The sequence below is a fragment of the Epinephelus lanceolatus genome, chromosome 23, assembly GCF_041903045.1.
Source record: "Epinephelus lanceolatus isolate andai-2023 chromosome 23, ASM4190304v1, whole genome shotgun sequence".
Lineage (NCBI taxonomy): Eukaryota > Metazoa > Chordata > Actinopteri > Perciformes > Serranidae > Epinephelus > Epinephelus lanceolatus.
Genome location: NC_135756.1, coordinates 25115538 through 25135780, shown reverse-complemented (window position 1 = coordinate 25135780; position 20243 = coordinate 25115538). Strand labels below are relative to the sequence as shown.

Sequence of the window (20243 nt, the reverse complement as noted above, 5' to 3'; positions counted from 1 at the left end):
ATGTTTTATGAGGCAGGAAGTGCAAGAAACACCGAATGTGAACTAACTTTGTGACTTTGTTTCCAAGAAAACTCAACAGAGCACCTTGAAGCTTTTAGCAGAGGAAGAGAGAGGTTGTGTGACAGTCATTGCTGTTGTAAAAGAGGTGACTCACATGTATCAAGCAAGTCTGGCAGACCAGTGACAGTATTTGAAGAGGAGCTGTCACAATAAAAGTCTCAAATTTGTCAGAACGAGGAGACAATTGTATTTTCTTCAACTTTTGACTAGAAGCCCTAACTTTTAGTCTGGCTGACTAAATATTGATAAGTGAAGACAGCTGATGTCAAAATACTGGAATCCTGCTGCTCTCTTTTCACAGTTAAGGGGCCATATCTTCCACTATATGCCACCATCTATAGTGCATTCATTATTATCCCAATAATATTTGACATTATTTATTTTTACATAATTGCATATCAGTTTACAATAGTCAGAGCATATTTCATTATTACATTTGAATCATTTGTGTCATGTAGTCTCCATGGTAGTTCATATTATTTCAGAAAAACTTAATGGCATGTGGCTGGTGAAAGAGTAGAGGTTCATGAGTTTCTAACATACCAACCACAAGCAGGTGAGCAAAATATTTTCTTCCGTTGAAGCAAAGACTAGAAAGGCCAGGCTTTGTGCCAGTGTTACCTCCATATTCCAGATTACTGGAATACCTCTCCTCACCTGGACACCTGCACAGCTGTGACTCCATAGCTGCTAGTCAGACATATAACTCCTCCTCTCAACTCAGGCCGAGTAATAAGGCATCATACATTTTTTTAGGGTATATGGACAAATATGGTAACTGCAGACTGTGATTTGTGTTGACATGGTTATATGGCATTTAGATCAAAATCAAAAAGTATATAAACCAGAATTTCAGTTTCCTATACTTCTGTTTATAACCAAATAAGTGGAAAACTAATGACATTCCTGTCAGCCTTAGCTGCACTTTTTTAGTCCTAATATATTCTACAGGCATGATGTTTTTTTTTTGTCAACCCACGCGGAAGTTCGCCTCACCCTGCATGGTTCCCTTGACAAAAAGCTAATAGGATTTCCGTGGCATTTTGGATTATTGCAGAAAATAAGCTCTGCGGCAAGCAAACATCTTTTATACTTACATGTTGTGTTCAGTAAAATCATCTCCACAAATGAACACCACTTTTATGATTTTTACATGTAATTCAATCGCCAGCCTTTAAAAGGCAATGAACCAAGTACACTGTGTTGCATGACTTCAGCTTCACTCCCAAAACGAGGCTGTAGCTGTGTTTGACCTGATGACGTTCTGTGCTCTGAGTTAGCCACTTGTTGGCAATCGCCATTTTTAAGACACGTAAAAGCTTCAAAATTCACTAGTGAGGTATTTACTGACGAATTTATGTTGTAGAACAAAATGTTACAATCTTTTAAGCTTGTGTTCAACAGACCTTTTTTCAGGCATTTAGCCAAAAACCCATTCAAGAAAACATTAACTTTGATACGTTTTAGGTCTCTTTCCTGCAGCACACTATCAGCAAATGTTAGCATGCTAACATGATTAAGATGGTAGATATGGTAAACATTATGTCTGCCAAATATTAGTATGTTAGCGTTGTTATTGCGAACATGTTAGCATTGTTGCTGCGAGCACGTTAGCTTGATGACATGAGCATTAGCTTACAGGCAAAGCTTCACAGAGGTGCTAGCATGGCTCTTAGACTTGCACTATGTCTCAAGTCACATATTTCTATACTTAGACTTGCTATTTTGAGTGCAGTTTTCAAACTGAGGAGTATGGCAAAATGCTGCTTACCGTTAGTACCAGGATGGTGCATTAATAACAATCAAAAAGTTAGGTGCGTAATATTGGACATTTCTCACCCTCAATGGCGGCCTCTATATTGCACAGGGGGTAGGACCACAAACACATTGCAAACATATGTCCGCTGACATCTGCTGTACACACCAAAACATTGTACAAATACATGGCCATTTTTCCACTACCCCTATACTGTTGTCATAAGCCAACATTTTGTTAATTGGGTTTATTCTGTAATAAATTGGTACTGCAAACGATGACACAAATGCTAACGTTAGCTTGCTAGCTAGCTAACAGCAGCATTTTATCATCAGGCATTGACGTTACAATGTTGGGGCATAAGCTGCACTGTCATAAGTTACATGTGGTGTTAGATTGTTGTCTTCACTGTAGAAGATTTAAGTATCAGATTTATGGTCAGACGCTTGACAAGTTGTAAATATTCGCAAAATATGCCAGCTCTCATTAACTCAGTAGAGTTTAGTAGCCTAATAGAGCCTAATAGAGCTAGCTGGCATCAGCCACGGACATTCATAACGTTCTGTGAAAGCATAATTATTTTAAATGCAATAAATAAATACAGAAGAAGACACATGAGCAAATTTTGGCAAGTGACAATCGTTCGTCAAAAGTTGGCAATAATGCTCTGCCCAGTTGCAATTCGCCGAACGGAGGAAGAAAAGCTGTCAGAATTCGTGACTGTCATTTCTGGTAGGTGCGCAATAGCTATGTTTGATTAGATTGATACACTTGGTGCCTCTCAGAGTCAGGAAGGATTCTTGAACAGCTGAATTTCAAGAAGGCTACGTCATCAAATCCAGTTCAAGGACTGTTCCATTTCCACATATCCTTCGAATTCTACCAGGGCAGAGTCCTTCCTTCAGAGAATTTTCAGTGACACACACCTGGGCACTTGCTAGCCTGTTCCAGTGTGTTTACCAAATGCTAGGAAGGAGTCTTGCAAAGGCTCTGTAGGACACGACTTGGAAGGACCTGTCCTAACAAGGAAGCATCCTTGACTTTGAAAAGCACTGCCGTTTAAAATGTGCACTCTATGCAAGTAAGTACATGGTGTACACAGTGTACTTCATGTGAGCTTATTCACAGAAGAATCCAATGTGAGACACAGCATTGTTCTGTTTACAGTTGTCAACAATCAGCTCACTTGTCGGATGATGTTGTTAGTCAGTTAAGGATTCATGTAAAGTCTTTGTTTTTATTATAAAGGCGTTATGTTCCAACACGTTTGAATCGAGTATGTAGCAAGTTGTTTTTTCACTGTCATGAAGGTCCCATTTTCTAAAGCCTAAAACTGTATGTGACTGGTGACTAAGCCTCGTAACCACCAGCTGCAACAAGTCACCATTGTTCCTTTATGTGCCAACCGCACAGCTGGCAAGCACATAACTCGCGCCAAGCTAGTTTTTACTTGTTTATCTTCACATTAATTCTCTTTATTCAACAACCAAAACAGTCACTGCACACAAAAAAAAGAGCCAAAAGGAGGAGTAGTCTGCAATTGGCATGTGAATGAGTAATTTGGAGGCTCTTTCAAGTCCCCTCTGCTAAAATCAGAGGTTAAATAGGAGCATTCCTCGCATAGCTCCATAGCCATAATGTGGAGATTAATGTGTTTGTCTAAAGGTTGTGAGGGGATAGTTGCTCTGAGTATCATACTAACAAATCTGACCAAAAAGCTGCAGTCTTCTCTTCTCACAGAACGCTAAGCCAGCGCTAGGAACGTTTCTCAAAGCCAAAAATAGATGTGCTCCTGGCCCATACTTATTCTTCAGTCTAACGCCCAGACTGTTGCTTGATCTACTTTGTGTCTCATTTGGCCAATAGGGGCCCATTGTTTTGGTGCTTTTACTCAAGACTCCGTGAGAAGATAGAGAGGCATTATAACGTGGTGTAATCCCAGTGGCTGTCAGGATAATATCAACTTGGCTTTTAAGGCTTTTTAAGAGGTTGGTACTTAGACACTGGGTTCTGTGCCAGGGTCTGGCAGTCTCGACAGGTAGTAATTTGACTGGTAAATGTGTCATTATAGCCATTGTAGAAGGTTTGGGCAGACAGGGGAAGAGAAAGAGGGGGAGGAGGAAAGAAAAGAGAGAGACAGAAAAAGAAGGGAGGGCCGGATGGATGGATGGATGCGGGTTTTTGAGATAAATGGTGGAATAAATGGGCAGACGCAGTGAAGGAAGGAAGATGTGTTACACTGGACAGGCGAAGACAAGCTGAACTTGTCTGTCAAAGTCTGACAATGTCACAAACTTGAGACTCCAGGTTGCTCAACTTTATGGAATGCTGTCTTTCTCTCGTCCTGCCTCTGTGTTAGCTTTTGCGAAGTGTGGGTGGTCCCTTCAGTGATATACACAACGGTTACATTTCTACGTCTTACTGAGGGCCTTGTCTGCAAGCCACAGGCTTCCTCTTCTGCCCTGCGCCTGGTGTTTCTCCCATGCGGAGACGAGACAATGTGACCGTGCTGCGTTCAGCCTCGCATTCATCCACCAGTCCTTTTCATACATCATATATCAGCTTGAAAAATATAATTATCTCAGGTTTATTATTCATGTGAAATCCTGTGTATATGGTCCACTTTGTGATCATTTTTCTTGACAAACCTACTTTTATTCTAATTTACCTCATAAATGGCATGTCTTTAAATGATCTATAACTCATTTTTGTACAAAACTGAGCACCAAATGAAAGCGTAGTCTTCTCAGCTGCATAAATCACGCATTATTTGCAACAATAACTCCAAATTTATACGCTGCCGTGCCTGCGTTACTAATAACTTTGTCTCCCTTGGCGTCGCCGGTTCTAGGAAGTATGTGATTAGACTGGTGATGTTTGGAGGCCTTGTCGGTTTTAGTTATTGCTCTCATTTCATCTTAATTACGGTTGCATGAATAGCCCCACATCCAAGTGCCAATTGCCCCCCACCCCCGTTTCACAAATGACACTAAGAGTGCATCTAAACAATCTAAACATAGAGTGAATTTTTGCGGTATTTAAAGTATCTGTCTCCCCTCCGAGTCACAGAGGCTTTTACAGTGTAATAGCGGGGAGTCGAGGCTGTGTTTACTGTACAGGCTCACAGGGGGGAGGAGACTGGCTGAGAAGATGCAGTGGGGAGCGTGAGGGTTAGGAGGATCCCTCGGAGTCGTGGTTTCTTTCAGTATTTCTCTCCTGTCCGTGTCTTTTCCTGTCCATGCGTACAGTACATCTGCTCATTAGTATGGGTGTAAATGCGTGCACACAAACCTTGTAATGTTGCACCTACATGCTTGTGTGCATGCATACTCATATACAGATGTCCATGTATAAATGGGGGCCCGTTTTGACCCCCTTCTGTACGCGGCTGCAGATGAAAGACAAAGCTTCTAACACACGGGAAGCGGGACTCAAGAGCCAAGCTCTGACATGTAGGTACACAACACAGGAAAAGTTAGCGGCGGAGATAGGGAGAGAAGGAGAGACAGGACGGAGGAGGGAGGGAGGGAAGGGAAGGGGGTGTAAGGCTGAGGGAAAAAAGGAAGGAGGTCACAGAGGGATGGAGGGAGGGACAACTAGCAGGGAGGGGAAGAGAACAGGCATTTGCCTTTCCTTGTCAGCTGAGGCCGGACTGTGGGAGACTGTTACTAGACGTTGTTGCATTGTATCTGTGCTTGGAGAGAGCATTGTGAAAAGCTGGTATGGTGTGAAGGAAAAGACACTGTTTGAAGGCTAATTTAAGGTATGACAGTCAAAGTTTTTCCCTTTATTTCTTCAAAATCGTCCTGCTGCACTTTAAAGCATCTTATTTTCTGCCACTTTCCGACTCGTGTTGTATCACCACAGAGGATAAAGTGTTTAAACATGACTTTATTCGGCGCTGGCTTTTTATTCCGTGAGCTGTCATGCACCTTTGTCTTTTTCCCTCAAGTGCTTAGCTAACGTGTGTTTACTCTGCTCCGGTGTAAAGGAGATGTTGCCGGTGGTTTAGCCTGGATCATAGATGTATGATGGGAAGCTCAGCAGCTCCTGGGTGGTCTGGGTCCTCACTGCTTAGCCAGTCACATACCCTAGCGGGGGTATTTTTAGTGAGAGTTGCTCTTAACTGATTGAGTTAACATCCTGTGTTGGCTTCTCCCTCCTCTCTCTTTGTATGTCTGCTCTTCTTTCTTTCATTTTCTGCCTCGGTCCTCTATTTTGAAGTACGTGGGCATAGATCTCAGCCAGGCAAGGTTAAGGTTTTTATACACAAAGACAGGGCTACACACTTCTGGTCAGTACTGTGTGTAGAAGGATGGATTGTACTTGAAGTTGTAATCCTCAATCTAATAGAGGTTAAATATGAAAGCAAACTCTCAGAGCAGCTACTCAACTATTCTTGTTTCTTGCAAAAATGAAATAGGATGAAACACTGATGAAAACATCCCCAAAATCCCCAATATCTGTTGGCTAACCCTGTTGTTTCCTGTGGCTGCTTCACAATAAAACCCACCCCATGTTTTGCCTCTTATATGCTTTTATTGTGAAGCAACTGTAACAGGATGTTCTATTTGCATGAGCAGGAACATACTACAGGATTACATGCAGCCTCGTTTCTTGTGAATCCCTTGTGTGTGTAAAAGCAATTCGAATCCAGTAGGGGACCGTTTGTTATTTATTAGAGGGGAGGGGGTGGCACAAAATGGGGGAGACATGTCAAAATAATATTTTTTTAAGCACGGGGGAGGGACTTGTGTTTGCTGTTTTGGGCTTAGAGAAGGGACATACAACTTTGAAAGGTTGTATTTTATGTTAATTTTAAGTACCCTCTGAACCCCTAAATGCGCCGGCAGGTTTAAAAGGCATGTTTTCTATAAAAATGACACCTTTTATTAAAGTCAGACATTGTATAGACAGATATTATCATCAGATTTTCACATTACAGGACAGTCCTTGAAGCATCATGTGCCACAAACATAGTGATATTTCATCAAAATCCCTTCATTCTAAAAGTTTCATTCAAACTTTCACCAAAATAAACCATTTGTGCCAAACCAGATCCTTTGAAGACATTAAATTCTGCACTCTGCATGCATGACAATACTACAAGGCTTTTTTCAACTTTTGTTTTCAGCTGTTTGTTTTGGTGATAAGTCTCTCAGAGACAGAGGGAGAGAATGCTTTATGGTGGAGGAAGGGCTATGCCTTTTTCTCCAGATACGCAGGGAAGCTCAAGGATATATATTTGTAGCTCCAGGAAGGGGCAACATTAAAAAAAAAGCCACTCCACTCCTTCGATAAACAGCGAACAGTCCCTAGCAAAAATTGATTTCATTAAAATCTTAAAATACAGTATGATGATCAGAAAACTAAGACTTTGTTTGACGAGTCTATTTCTGTCCTCTCAGGACCTTAATGAATGTGTTTCCTTTTTTCTTTCCTACCTGCCTTCCTGAAATCAACTAAATGAACCTGTCTGTGTTTGATGATGTCATCCCTCAGGGCACAATCATGGAGGAAATGGACTTTGAGCAGCGCCGGGAGCTGAGGAGGCAGAAGCGCGAGGAGATGCGCCTGGAGGCCCAACGGTAAGACCCATTTGGTTGTCTGTCATTCACGTCGGCAGATTAGCACTCCAGGATTTTCCGACTAATTCTCTTTCAAAGCGGAGAGTGTTTAAAAAGTCAGTCCTCCAAGATGGATTCATTTGTAGCCATAGAGCTGTCACTGAACATCTTACTGGTTAGGTTTGTGTGAAGCTGAGGGAGCAGCCTGTGTTGTGTAATGAGGCTTGGGTTGTCAATGCATAGCGCACCTCCTCTGATGTTCATGCCAAGTTGGAGCGGGAGGGAGCCAGCTTTAATGGCTCAGACCCTCCTCTAGGTCTTTAAAAAACATCGCTCAGCAAATATTGGCTTCCCCAACTGGGGCTGGGAGAAAAAAAAAGGTTGATAAGAAATCTGATAAGCAATGAGATGACCTTTAAGGGGGAATGTTCAATCACGCCCTCCCTCCCGCTTTCCAATTTTCTCTCCCAGATACCGCGGCCTTGTGAACTCTTTTGATTCAATGGAAGGAATTGATTAAGCTAAAGTTCATTTCAACAAATTGATTGAGTGGTAACACCCGCCAAGTGCAGTCATCAAAACTAGTAAAAAAAAGAGGGTTTTATTGTGAGAAGTTGATACATAGTGTGCCAGGGAGGCATTTTATAGAGCCTTTTCACAAAAGTCTCTTCATGTGTGCCGCAGCCTTTCCAATTAAGGATGAGGTTGATGTGGATGCAGATACTGGCCAAGGTCGCTCGCCTGTTTGATGTATCTGTTAGAAGAGTTTTATTAGAACCACTAACTCCATCACTGATGGAAAACAAGCTGACAGAGGTCTGACCACTGCTGAATGCATGGATGTTTCTCTCTGATAATTTTTCTATGACACAAAGGATATGTGAGAAACATTTGCCTCAGTAATGAACAAGGCCCTTTGCTCAAGGTAAAATAGCATCTCTTGTATAAAGGAAAGTCTGCAAAACAGTGCACACAATCCACAATGGCGAGGGAGATATACTGGGTAATAAAATTCAGGAGTCATTCATCTAGACGTTGAAAATAAAGTGTCTGCCAGCTTGTGTGTGCTGTATGGATGGTGCCGAATTTATTTCCACAGGGGTATTCCATGCAGACCAACAAGGATCCCTTAGTCTTGTGCTTATTTATTTTTGGTAGTGAATAAAGCCCAACCGATACATCTACATGGCCAATATATTGCTCAATAGCTTATCAGAGATTTATGGTATCAGCAGATATATATCAGCCGATAAGAATTTACAGTACAGAAATGTCAAACATACTGTATGTATGTGGTAGCTTAAGAACAGTGGATAGTAGCACATATCTTGATCACAGTTTTTTTTTAAACTATCTGTTCAACCAACTAAATTATCTATATCTGTATCCTTACTCGGAATGGATGTTGGAAGTTGTTAATTAAACCTGAAGTTAATGGGCTGATTAGAAGTTGCAAGTTTTATTATTCATTTAAAAACTATTGACAGAACAATGTCAGAAGAAACTGACATTGTTCAGAGTAAGAAACTGAACACGGCTACCTGAACGAGGGTTTTCCTTGAGTACAGGTTGACACATTGCACTCAGACCATACTCGTAAAAAGCACATTATCCATACCAGACGCTCGTTTCATACATGTGTTTGGCTCAACTCGATGGCAATATGTTAGCAAACAGTTGCCTGTGTACACATTCAATAGATATAGAACAACATTAGCATTCATTCAGAGTTGTTTTTTGGTGACCTGGCAAATGTAAGTCAAATATTCACTCTCCTTTTAGCTCTGTTTTGGTCTCCACCAACTCCTGAGGGGAATTTCTCTCTCTTTAGCTTTTTAATGCTCCAATATTTTCACTAGTGAGTTGCCAACTTTGTCTGAATGTCACTTGGTGCTGGGCATGTAGCGAAGAGTGATTCATCAGAGGTTATCCAGAGCTAAAAACAGCTGCCTGCCCTGGCTCGAAAAGAGTCCAATGAGAGCAAAACCTATCCAACAAGCTCAATTGTTTCAGTTAGCCCAAGAGAACCGTAGAGTTGAGTTTTAAGTCTGTAAGTTTGTCACTACGATGAACCACTTTCACGTTACACATAATCACTTTATCTGTTGTTAATAAAACATATTGCTTCGTGCAGCTTTAATAGCCAAATTTAAAGGATCCTTTTGAAGATGTTTTTGGTTTGTTTTGATGTTACTAAGCAAATTTTGGCTGAGAGTAGGGGTGGGGATATGGCCACACAGTATCCAGGACTTCATATCCTGGTAACCAGAGGACAATTTGAGGGGGCACGAGGGGATGGCTCCATCTGCCCCTTGTTAACTTGCCATCACTCTCCATCCGGGCCCAGACCCAGACACTGTTGGAAAGAGGAGATTCATAGCTTTCCAATGATATCAGTATTAATTTTGTACAAACATTAACTAAAATGTCATATAACATAATGACTGTCACCGAACCATGTTTCTGAGAATAAAGGCCTTCAAAGTTTGTAGTACAATGGCCACAAGGATACATAAGAGAGCCCATTTGCCCTTTAAAGTGGGAGCACGAATTGTTCTGCAGTGGTTATCCAATTTGGAAAGTTGGAAGAATTGCGGTCCATTTGACAAATAAAGTTAGCATACACAGTTAGGAATGGACGGCAATATGAGCAACTTGGATTCTTTTTCTATGAAAACCCCTTTTGATTCTTTTCCTCGGTGAACCCATATGGACTAGAGGAATATGAATAATTGAGGATTGGACACTTTTTTTGTCTCTTGACAGTTAATCTGAATGAACTGTACTTTGGCGCTCACGATTTCCATAAATCGAACCGATTGATGGGAGGCTCAGCCGATTGGATTGTGGAGAATCTCACCGAGCTAACGCTGTGTAGTATCTTCATGTTGACAAAAGTTTAACATTATATTTTGATGCGCAATCCTAAACCACTAAGAACTAGCTCAATCAGGTCAAGAGTGGGATTACACATTGTATCCACATTTGTGATAATTATTTATCAGAAATCTCATTGTGTAACTATTTTATGAAGCACCAATAGTCAACCCTACAATATCGATATTGAGGTATTTGATCAAAAATATTGCGATATTTGACCTTCTCCATATGGCCCAGCCCTACTCCCATATCATTATTGCTATAAAGCTAAATAACTGACTACATAGTTAAGTGAAATTAATTAATTACCAATTAATGACGGATCAATTTACTCATACACATACCCAGTTACTTCTTCCATATCAGCTTTTTCTATAGCCATTTTAACCTGAGTATTTTTTGGTATAGCTTTACAGTAAAAATCTTGTACATTTTGATATTGTGTAACAGTTCTGCAGCGTTCTCCTCTTGGCATCTTTCCGTTTGAACTTCTTTTAGCCTTTTATGCCTCATTTCCCCTGATGCACTCTAAATGGCTGATTGAAGTGAAGGTTAATGCTGTTGTTATGTTTCATGGCTTAAAACCTCCATAAACCCCCTGCTGCTACAATTATTTATGCAGTTTTGGACTGTTTATGTTACACGGAGAAGATGGAATTTGGCAGAAAATGTAGACTAAGAAGAGCCTTCAGAGGGAAGAGATGAGAACTGACTGACTGAAAGAGAAATGAACCAAGCGCGAAAAAGAGCAAGGGCTGTAAGCGCCTCCGACATTTACATTTTCAGCTCGGCGGGAGTTTGTTCATGCCTGTTTATTTGGTCCGAGCAGCAATAATTTCAGCTGGCAGGCGACACGCCGCTCCTGTTGTTGATAAAAGATTACATCTCTACATTGTTTTCATTTCTGCCAATATATTGAAACAATCAATATTTACATGCCCCTCTTAGTTGGACTAGTCAAAACCACATGTTGTCTCATTGGCCGGCTTCCATTCAACCATCACTGAGTGCGCTGTGAGAAGACGAGGAGACGCAGGGAGAGTGTGGGGCCATATAATAACTGCTGAAGGAATGCCAAATTCCTAGCTATTATAAGTGTTTACTGGCCAGGTCTCCATGAGCTGTTTCCTACATGCTGGGACACTGAGATTGTCTTTGTGTGTAGTCTGTGTCAGTGTGCTATGCATGTGCTTATGAGTGTGAGCATGTGGGTGGGTGCATGCATTCAGTAAATCATGTGGGTGTGCACTTTAGTGTGCATGTGTGTTGGTGTGTTTGGATGAGCATCAGGTGATGAAGGTTTGACAAGGCCCATTCACTTTTCTGAACTACTACTGAGTGTGTGTGTGTGTGTGTGTGTGTGTGTGTGGGGAACACAGCCAAGCCTTCCCTGTTCTGTCTTACATCAGCCTCAGTTATAGTTGTAAGAAAATGATTGTTGACATAGAGGTGCGCAACGGGCTTCAATTCACTTCTAGTCGTATTCAGTAAAGCCACACACACACACATGGTTTTCTGCTCTGCCGAGGTTTCTCACACTCTCTCATGCTCTTCAGTTCCCCTGCTCATCAGTGCTGTAGTGCGTCTCTGTTCAATGAAACACACAGGAATGTCTCAAATGCTTTTTTTCGTGTTATCTTTTCCGATGAGAGCTCATGGATGTGGAATTTTCCCAGTCAATCAACAACCAAAGTGGATCTGCTTCAGCTAGAAATAGTCTTCTTTTGTAACAGTGATAGTACATGTAATTTATAAAAAGAGCTGTTGTTACTCCCTGCTCAATGCAGCTGGAGGAGTTCATTGTCCTTAACTCAATATTTACACATTGCACATGGATAAATACTCGGCATAACCACAGTGGTGAGTCATCACTGTTGTATGTTGGAAAGTTAAAGGAATAGTTCCACATTTTGGAAAATACATTTATTCACTTTGTTGCTAAGACTTTAAAGTCTAAAAGATTAAAGGAATACTTAAAGGAATACTACTATATTTTTGAAATCTTGTCTAAACTGCTGTAGACTACTAAAACACAAAATTAGAAGAACTACAGTTATGACAAAGATAAATAAAGTAGTTACCGTCTCAATTAAGATAAATAAGTACTGTTATGATTAAGTTTTGTTGTAATGAAACACATTAAAGCGTAACCACTGGAACTTTTATTCTGAAGCATCTGCTTCGTTGTGGGCACGAAGTTGATGTTTTTGTTGAACGTGAACTTTCCAGTCAACAGTTAGCTGTTAGCAGTAAGTAGAAAGTTAAACTGCTACAGCAAAGTCATTAAAAATCAAGGTTTTATTCACTGTGAGCAGGGAAATAAACCAAAAGCTCTTGTTCATGTAATCATAATATTTGAAAGTTGCACTGGTGCTCCATGGTCGCAAAATGCTACTGAACTGTCATGATCTGATCCAATAAAGTTAAAGTGCCTTCGTATGAAAGTTAAATAAAGTACAGCTATAATAATTTAAATTAAGTACTGTTAAAATAAAGTCAAAAAAAGTATTAGCATCAAAGTGGAACCACTGATGTTTTTTTCTTGAAGCACCCAGCTCATCTTGGGCTGAAAGTGTTGATGTTTTTGTGGTGAACTTATAGATTTTGTTCAACAGGTAGATGTTAGCAGTTTGCATAAACTTAAACAGTTGCCTTTAAACTTGAGGATTTATTCATTATGAGCTTGAAACAAACTAATAGCTCTTCTGTTCATATATAAGTAATATTTACAAGTCGCAACCAAATAGTACAGGTACAGGTACAAAAACATGCTTTGTCTGTTAAACTCATTAAGTTTAACTGTTACTGAAGTGCCATTTACTGTGATGATTTATTCACTGTAAGCTGGAAACAAAGTGACAGCTCTCCAGTTCTCAATAATAATAATATTTGCAAGTCACACATGTGCTCCATGGTCACAAAATGTGACTGAATAGTGGCAGTCTGGAGCCCTGCATAAGACATACTTGACCAGCACAGTGCACACACACTGTTGCTCAGGAGAAAGTTTTCTGGAGGAATGAGTGTGTGACATACCATGTTTGTGAGTTTTTCTCTGTATGTATGTCAAATTCAGATGCAAAGAGTCTACCGGCATGACTGTGTTGAAACAGTATTGCCAAAGTACATTGTACAAGGTCTCAATGCCTCATGAAAGAGAACCGAAACACCGGAGCAAGTCTCATGCTGGTATCTTAAAAAAAAAAACAGACAAAAAAGACAATTTATACTTGATTTATGCGATATAGTCATTCTATACATCCCTCGTGCAACAAGCAGCAATACATCAAATATATATGTATCACCCACCCCTACCTCTGCGGTGAATGAAGAATCCAAAAAAAGGCAAACACGCATCACAAATTCAAGTCATAGAGGACACATTTAACAACCGTATAATTCTATCAAAACATCCGTTTACAAACTCTCACACAACTGCTGCAGTATGATCCAAGTCTCATTAACCAATATGCGTGCACATGCTCAGGCACCCTCAGGGCACGCTACTCATAGATTGAAGTTTTTCATACTGTAAGGTTATCGTGAAAAGGCATGTGTTTGGGAAGTTTTGAGCATATTTATGGATAAATGAGACTTAGATGACGTTGAAAGAGTGGTGTGAGAGTTTGTAAACGGATGTTTTAATACAGTTTTGCTGTTGTGGTCCCCAATGACTTCATCATGAAGAATGCTCACCTTTTTTGGGAGGAGGCATTCAGGAAGCCGATTGGATTGGTTTTTTTTGTTTTTTTTTACAAAGTTTAGGTAGCACGTAGTGAGTAAATGATATACAAATGATTCTTTTGTGGGTGAAGTATTCTTTCAATGCTGCAAAAAATCATTTCATCCAGCCAAGAAAAATAATCCCCTAGTAAAACCACAACAACTCACAAGGGTTTAAAGCCCCTTCTTTTAGTCTAAGCTAAACTAAGCTATCGTCTCTTAGCTATATCTTCATACGTATTGTACAGACATCAGTCTTCCATAACTGTCAAACTGCTCCTTTAATGTTTAATGTAAATTATTTAAGACTTTGCTAAATATACAATGTTCATTTTGCATCTCGTCTTTGATGTCCTTTTTGGGAAGTGTCTATTTTTGACATTTCCCTCTGTCTCCTCCTCCTCCTCCCTCTTTCTTGTCATACTCCATCTCCTCCTCTCATTCCTTATGCATCCCCTCGATCCTCGTCTTCTTCTCCCCTGGGTGTCACTGTCTTTCTGTCTCCTTCTCCTGCTTCCTCCCTCTCATCCTCCCCCTGCCTCATCCCTCTTCTCCTCATCTTCCTCCACTTTCATTTTCAACCCCTCATCCTCCTTGTTTTTCTCCTCTTTCTTCTCACCCTCTTCCTTCCCCTTCTCTCCTAAAACCTCCTCCTGCTTCTCCTCTTACTTTGACATCATCCTTCTTCTCATCTCTTCCTCTTGGTTCGCTCTTTTGATCATGTTCTCCCACTTAAATTTTCAAATCCACGTCACCCCCTCCTCAGTTAGTCTCCTGTACTCCATCTTCTCCTCTTCCTTTTCCCCGTCCACTTCCTCTTTCTTTCTTTCCACCATCCTCCTCTTCATTCTTTACATCTGTGCCGGCCCCTCCTCCCCCCTGAGAGACCAGGAAAGGGCCGAGGAAATAACACCCATCCTCCGTGAATGAGCCATGCCAAATAATCCCCGCCCTGGGTGAATGGACCGTTCCAAACATGACCCAGTCCTGCATTGTAAACCTGTTGGTTCTGTCAGGAAGAGAGATACAGATAAAAAGACAGGGAGGGAGAGATTGAGCCACGTATGTCAACTTACAACTCGCCACATCAGCTTGGAAAAGAGTTCAGCTATGTTGTTGCAGATTTTTTTTAAGACTGACCTTACTCTTTTCACTCCCCAGAAGTTGTTATATTTATGTTTTATATGCATGCTATGCTGCCTCATTCATCTGCAAGCAAGAATAAATGCAGTTGAGGGGAATTCTAACATTGTGTATTCTTGGAGGCGGCCCAGCAGAGAGCAGGGTGGGGAAGAGAGACAGACGGGGTACGCTGTGGTTCTTTGGGCCGGCAGTAGGAAGGGAAATAGTCCAGAGAGGCCAGCGTGGGAATGGGTCAGCATTTCTGACAGCGTAAGCAGAGCTCCCACCCTCTTTCCCTCCCCCTCCCCTCTCCCTCACCATCTCCATCCCTTCCTTCTCTCCCCTCCCCTCTGTTCACAGCAGCTTTTCTTTTCCTCTCTACTTTTCCTCCCTCCCTTCCCTCAGTCCCTCTCCTCTCCTCTCGAGGAGGGGTGAAGAAGTCTTTTCTCATGGGCTTCTCCCAAATTGTTTTCACTGACATTTCTGAGATATTTCGCTGTAAAGAAAATATTTGGACATATTTCTCCCTAATAGGCTTGCTGATGGCGATGTTTTGTGTGCCTGTTCTGTCCACGCAGACAGTCGCTTTGTGAGTGCAGAATCCTGTACACTGCACTATGCGGCAAAAAACTCATGGAAATTAGGAATTAACGCAAGAGTGAGACAAGACTTTGTATTTCCTTTTCAGCTACAACATAGTTGCCACATGTGACGTGCGTATTAGCTGTCAGTCAGTAGTTTGCTTTCCTTCCAAACTGCACTTGGCCACCCAAGAAATGGGCATCTGTTGCACACTACACCCTGGCAGACACACATACCTGCAGTTTATAACTGTGGCTGCACATCATTCGGCACAGGAAGAGATGTCGTCTATGATAAAATCTGCAGATTACTCCGTTTTCCATTATCGTGCACACCCTTTCCTTCCCCGTTTTTCATTTCCCACTTCTCCTCTTTATCCTCACTCTCCATTTCACTCGGTCTTTCTTTTTTTTTTTTTCCTCCCCCTATCCAAGCTTCCACCTCTCTCCATATTTCTGTGTCAGTATGCTGATAGAGTTTGGGGCCTAGGTAAGGAGAGGGATATTAAATCAGGGCTTTGGTTGTGTACGCGTCTCTAGCCAAGGCTGTGATTGACAGGAATGCTAATTCAGCTTTTAGGAGTTTGTTCTTCTCTCCTGCTGAGGAATCTTTAACCCTGAGATTGTCGTCGTCACCGCCACCAAGAACTTTTTTGTTCCATTTTTAGCTGTTGTCTTTTTCTCTTTCTCATGACATTTGGGGCTGTTTCTGGGATGGCGCAGTCCTTCGGGAGTTAAGGCAGTTGTTTCACAGCTTTTTTCTTCTTCTTTTTTTTTTTCACACAGTAACAACACATCACTCCGGTATTTTAAATAAGATTTATTAGACTTTCTACTGCGGGGAAACTCAATTGAAGTAGGCGGAATATGAATGTAATTGAAAAAAAATGAGAAAATATTTATTCAAAGCAGGACTGTGTAACTTCTGAAAGAAGAAACAGCACGTCCCTGCTCTTCAAAACAAAGAAAGTTGAATTCCTAAGCAGTAAAACACTTCTCACTCTAATTCACATGGGTTTATTTGCAACTGTACTTTGTCTGGTGTGACCAGTAGCTCATTGTGGCTAATAATAGCTGATGTTTGCAAACTTAAAGGGACAGTTTACCCCAAAATCAAAAGTACATATTTTACCTCTTACCTGTAGTGCTATTGATCAGTCTAGATTTTTTTGGTGTGAGTTGCTGAGTATTGGAGATATCAGCTCTAGACATGTCTGCCTTCTCTCCAATATAATGGAACTAGATGGCACTCAGCATGTGCTGGTCAAAACGCCAAAAATAAAAATAAAATCATTAAAAAATCTCAACAGCAATGTCTCTTTCCAGAAATCATGACCTAGTTAAGATAATCCACAGACCTTGTTGTGAGCAGTTTCATGAAGGAACTATTTTCTCTCTACTGAACAACACCCACCAACTGTATCACTGCACTGGTGTTCCACAGTCCTCCCCACTGAAGGAGAGAGAATGTCCAGCTTGTTCTCATCCCTAGGTCATCAAACATGTTGATGTCACACTCCTCAATGCCAAGGCACCCTTTAGTGTCTTTATAAGATGCACCAGGCTTTCAGCTTACTCCAATGTAACCCATCCATGGCAATACTTGATGCTGAGAGCAGCTGACATAGTATAAAGAGCGAGGAAGTCCACATAGGGCAGGAAGGGAGGTGAAAAAGTCACCAAAAAGGACTTTTATGCTATTCGTGTCTCATGTGAAACCAAAGCTCAGTCTTGTTTTTTAAGTTACGTAACTTAGGGACTTATGCCTCGTGTGCAACCAAAAGCCTTGTTGTCTCAACATAACATTACATAACAACAAACATATTTACTTTAATTCAAAACATGATATTTTTTCTAAACCAAACCGTTTCACAACATTAACCATGTGTTACAATGTGTTTCAGCTGTGTGTCACATAGATCCACTAAAAGGGGCCCAGTGCATCACTGTTAGACGCAGAGTGGCATGATAAATCCTCAACCTGGGGATGAGAACATATTTGGATTTCAAGTTTCATTGAGCCAGTTAACGTTACAGCCAAAGTTTACGCCATTAATATTTAAAATTCGCACTGTAAGGAGCACAAGCCTCTCATTCATGAGTAGACGCTTCCTTCTGCTCGTTGATACAGTTGGTGGGCGTAGTTTGGTACAAAGAAAGTAGTTCCTACCTGAAACTGCTCACAAGGTCTGTGGATTTTCTTGAGAAACTGGGTAGATATTATTACTGAGTCAGTTTGCCTTTCTCCTCGACTTGTGCTTTGTTGCTTTACCTTTTAGCTTTTAACATATATTAGCACTTGTGGCCACAGAGGCTGGTGTTACACAGGCTAGCTTTAAGGCTGAAAACAGTCTAACTTATCTGGATTAGATCAGCTTTCTAGCCTTATAAATGCTGAATTATCAGAACTTAGCACACACATGCACATGTGTAAATCATTGCCTGACGTCACTGATGTGACCGTCCCGTAGGTCCAGCTTGGGCGTTAACCGATTCATCTGCTCTGTTATGACAACATTCCTCATCGGATAGAGAGAAACAGGAGGCGGACAGAACAGCGGAGGGGAAGGAAAGGAAGAGGAAAACTGTTGTTCACAAGCTGTAAAACCTCACATAAACTCAGGCAGCTTTAGCTCAGCTCACCACACATGTTGCAATTAACATGCAATAGCACGCTTCACTGGCTGACCTCAAAGGCGGCGCTGGGATGTTAGGTAGCTAAGCATGTGGTTAGCAGTGGGAGTGTAAAGATCAGTCGGAGCAACACAGATCAAGCATGGAGCTGAGTTCATAGATGTCAGGTGGCCAGAAACACAGCCATTTGGGAAATGATATTGTTCTTCGGAGTAAAAGGAAAATTTTGTCTCCGATAATGTTGTACTGTCGAATTGTTATGATGCTTCAATTCATAAAACAATATCAAATATACTTTTAGGTGTAGCCTGTTTCACTAAACCTCTCCACTTTTATGCCTGTTAGATTGTCTAAATTCCCCAAAGTGACCTGGAGAGGCTCCAGACAAAGGCCTCAACTTGTTGCTTTCAATCAAATGTAAGCACATAAATATACAGTAGTTCTCAGGCCAACTAGATTGCGAACAATGGAGTTGTGTTGATGACTGTACGCAGCTGCACCCTTTACTTAAACCACTGCATTTAATGTAGACATGCATAATCCACTGCATGTCTGCTTTGGATTTTGCTCTGTTAAGGATATGGGCGGTTTGTTTTTACAGTAGATTTTTTTTCCCTGAGAGGAGAAAGAAGCAGTTCTCAAATTCTTAATGTCTAATGCAAAAAAAAAGATTTTTATCTGTGATATTGTAGACATGACCTGGTGTGAACTTGCCTCATCTACTCTATCTCTGACCAGTTATGCAAAGTATTAAGTACATTACCTTAGGGGAACTGTGTTTCACACTGTTAAATATATTAAAGCGTTAAGTCTCTTCCACTTATGTGCATGCACACATTCTTAGGCTGTGAAATAAATAAATTGGGGAAGTTATATTATCTGGGTTTCCGAGGGTAAGTCAGCAAAACTGAGCTTGTGTCAAGAATTTTGTTCAAACAAGAAGCAAAAAGCTCCCTCCACCCATTTTTAGCAGAAAGAGATCTTCTTTTTTTAACCTCAGTTTGCTTACTTCTCTTAAAGGAAAATATAGAAAGTATTTTTTTAACTTTCTTGCTAAGAAATAGATGAGAAAATTGATACCACTTGTATGTCTGTCTGTTCAATACACAGCTACAGCCAGCACCCAGTTAGCTTAGCATAAAGGCTGGCAACAGGAAGAGGCAGCTTTACTAAACAAGAAAAGGGGAATAAATTAAACAAACAATATAAAACATGTTAAAGGGACAGTTTGAGTTTTTTAAAGTGGGGCTATATGAGATACTTATCTATAGTCAGTGTATTATATACAGTAGATGGCAGTCAGCACACAGATAGGAGTCTCCACAGAAGGTTCCCCCTCCCTCTCGTTTGGCCTGTTCAGTCCACTGTTCAGTTCTTCCTTTGTATACTTTGGTTCACAAAGTCATCCCTTTGTCTCCACACTGAACAGCATTTCGTCATCGCTGTCATATTCACTCAGTTTTTGTATTTTCTTGTGTATGTTGTCTCTTCCATAAACCTCTGAGAGTCTGACCCAAACAGCTGTCCTGCGGCGTGACACAGTGAGCGGCACAGTTGGGCATTTTTGCGTAGGAATATGGAAGTTATAAGGTTAAGAAAATGTTGCGTCAAAGTAGGGGTGGGCGATATGGGCCTGAAATAATATCAAGATTTTTCAGGGTATTTTTGCGATAACGATATTCATGGCAATAAAAACTAAAATTATCTCTGTTTTTTTTTAGTTAGTAAACAACAAACAGTAACTCAGAGTGAGATTCAGATTCTGTCTACAATATTAACAGTTTAACAACACAAATTACACATTTAAACAGCTCTCAAATAAAAAAAAAGTACCCTGGGATCTGTATATATAAATCAACAGGTGATTTCCTTCTCTTTTAGCAAAATCATAAATGATTAAGGTTTTTTTTTTTTTGTTTC

At 40.8% G+C, this 20243-nt stretch overlaps 1 protein-coding gene across 13 annotated transcripts in view; it reads left to right on the top strand.

Moving 5' to 3' along the window:
* cald1a (caldesmon 1a) overlaps window positions 1–20243 on the top strand; it is a 92180-nt gene that overhangs the window by 32355 nt on the left and 39582 nt on the right. For 11 of the 13 annotated variants that reach the window (XR_013490385.1, XR_013490384.1, XR_013490382.1 and 8 more), the window contains exons 1-2: window positions 5443–5579; window positions 7319–7404. Coding sequence is in view for 8 of the 13 variants with exons in the window: in XM_078165117.1 (XP_078021243.1) it covers window positions 7328–7404 (77 nt within the window). In the remaining 5 variants the exon portion in view is untranslated. Of the gene's footprint in view, window positions 1–5397; window positions 5580–7318; window positions 7405–20243 lie in introns of those variants that run through there. The other 2 variants (XR_013490383.1, XM_078165115.1) reach the window with 2 other exon arrangements.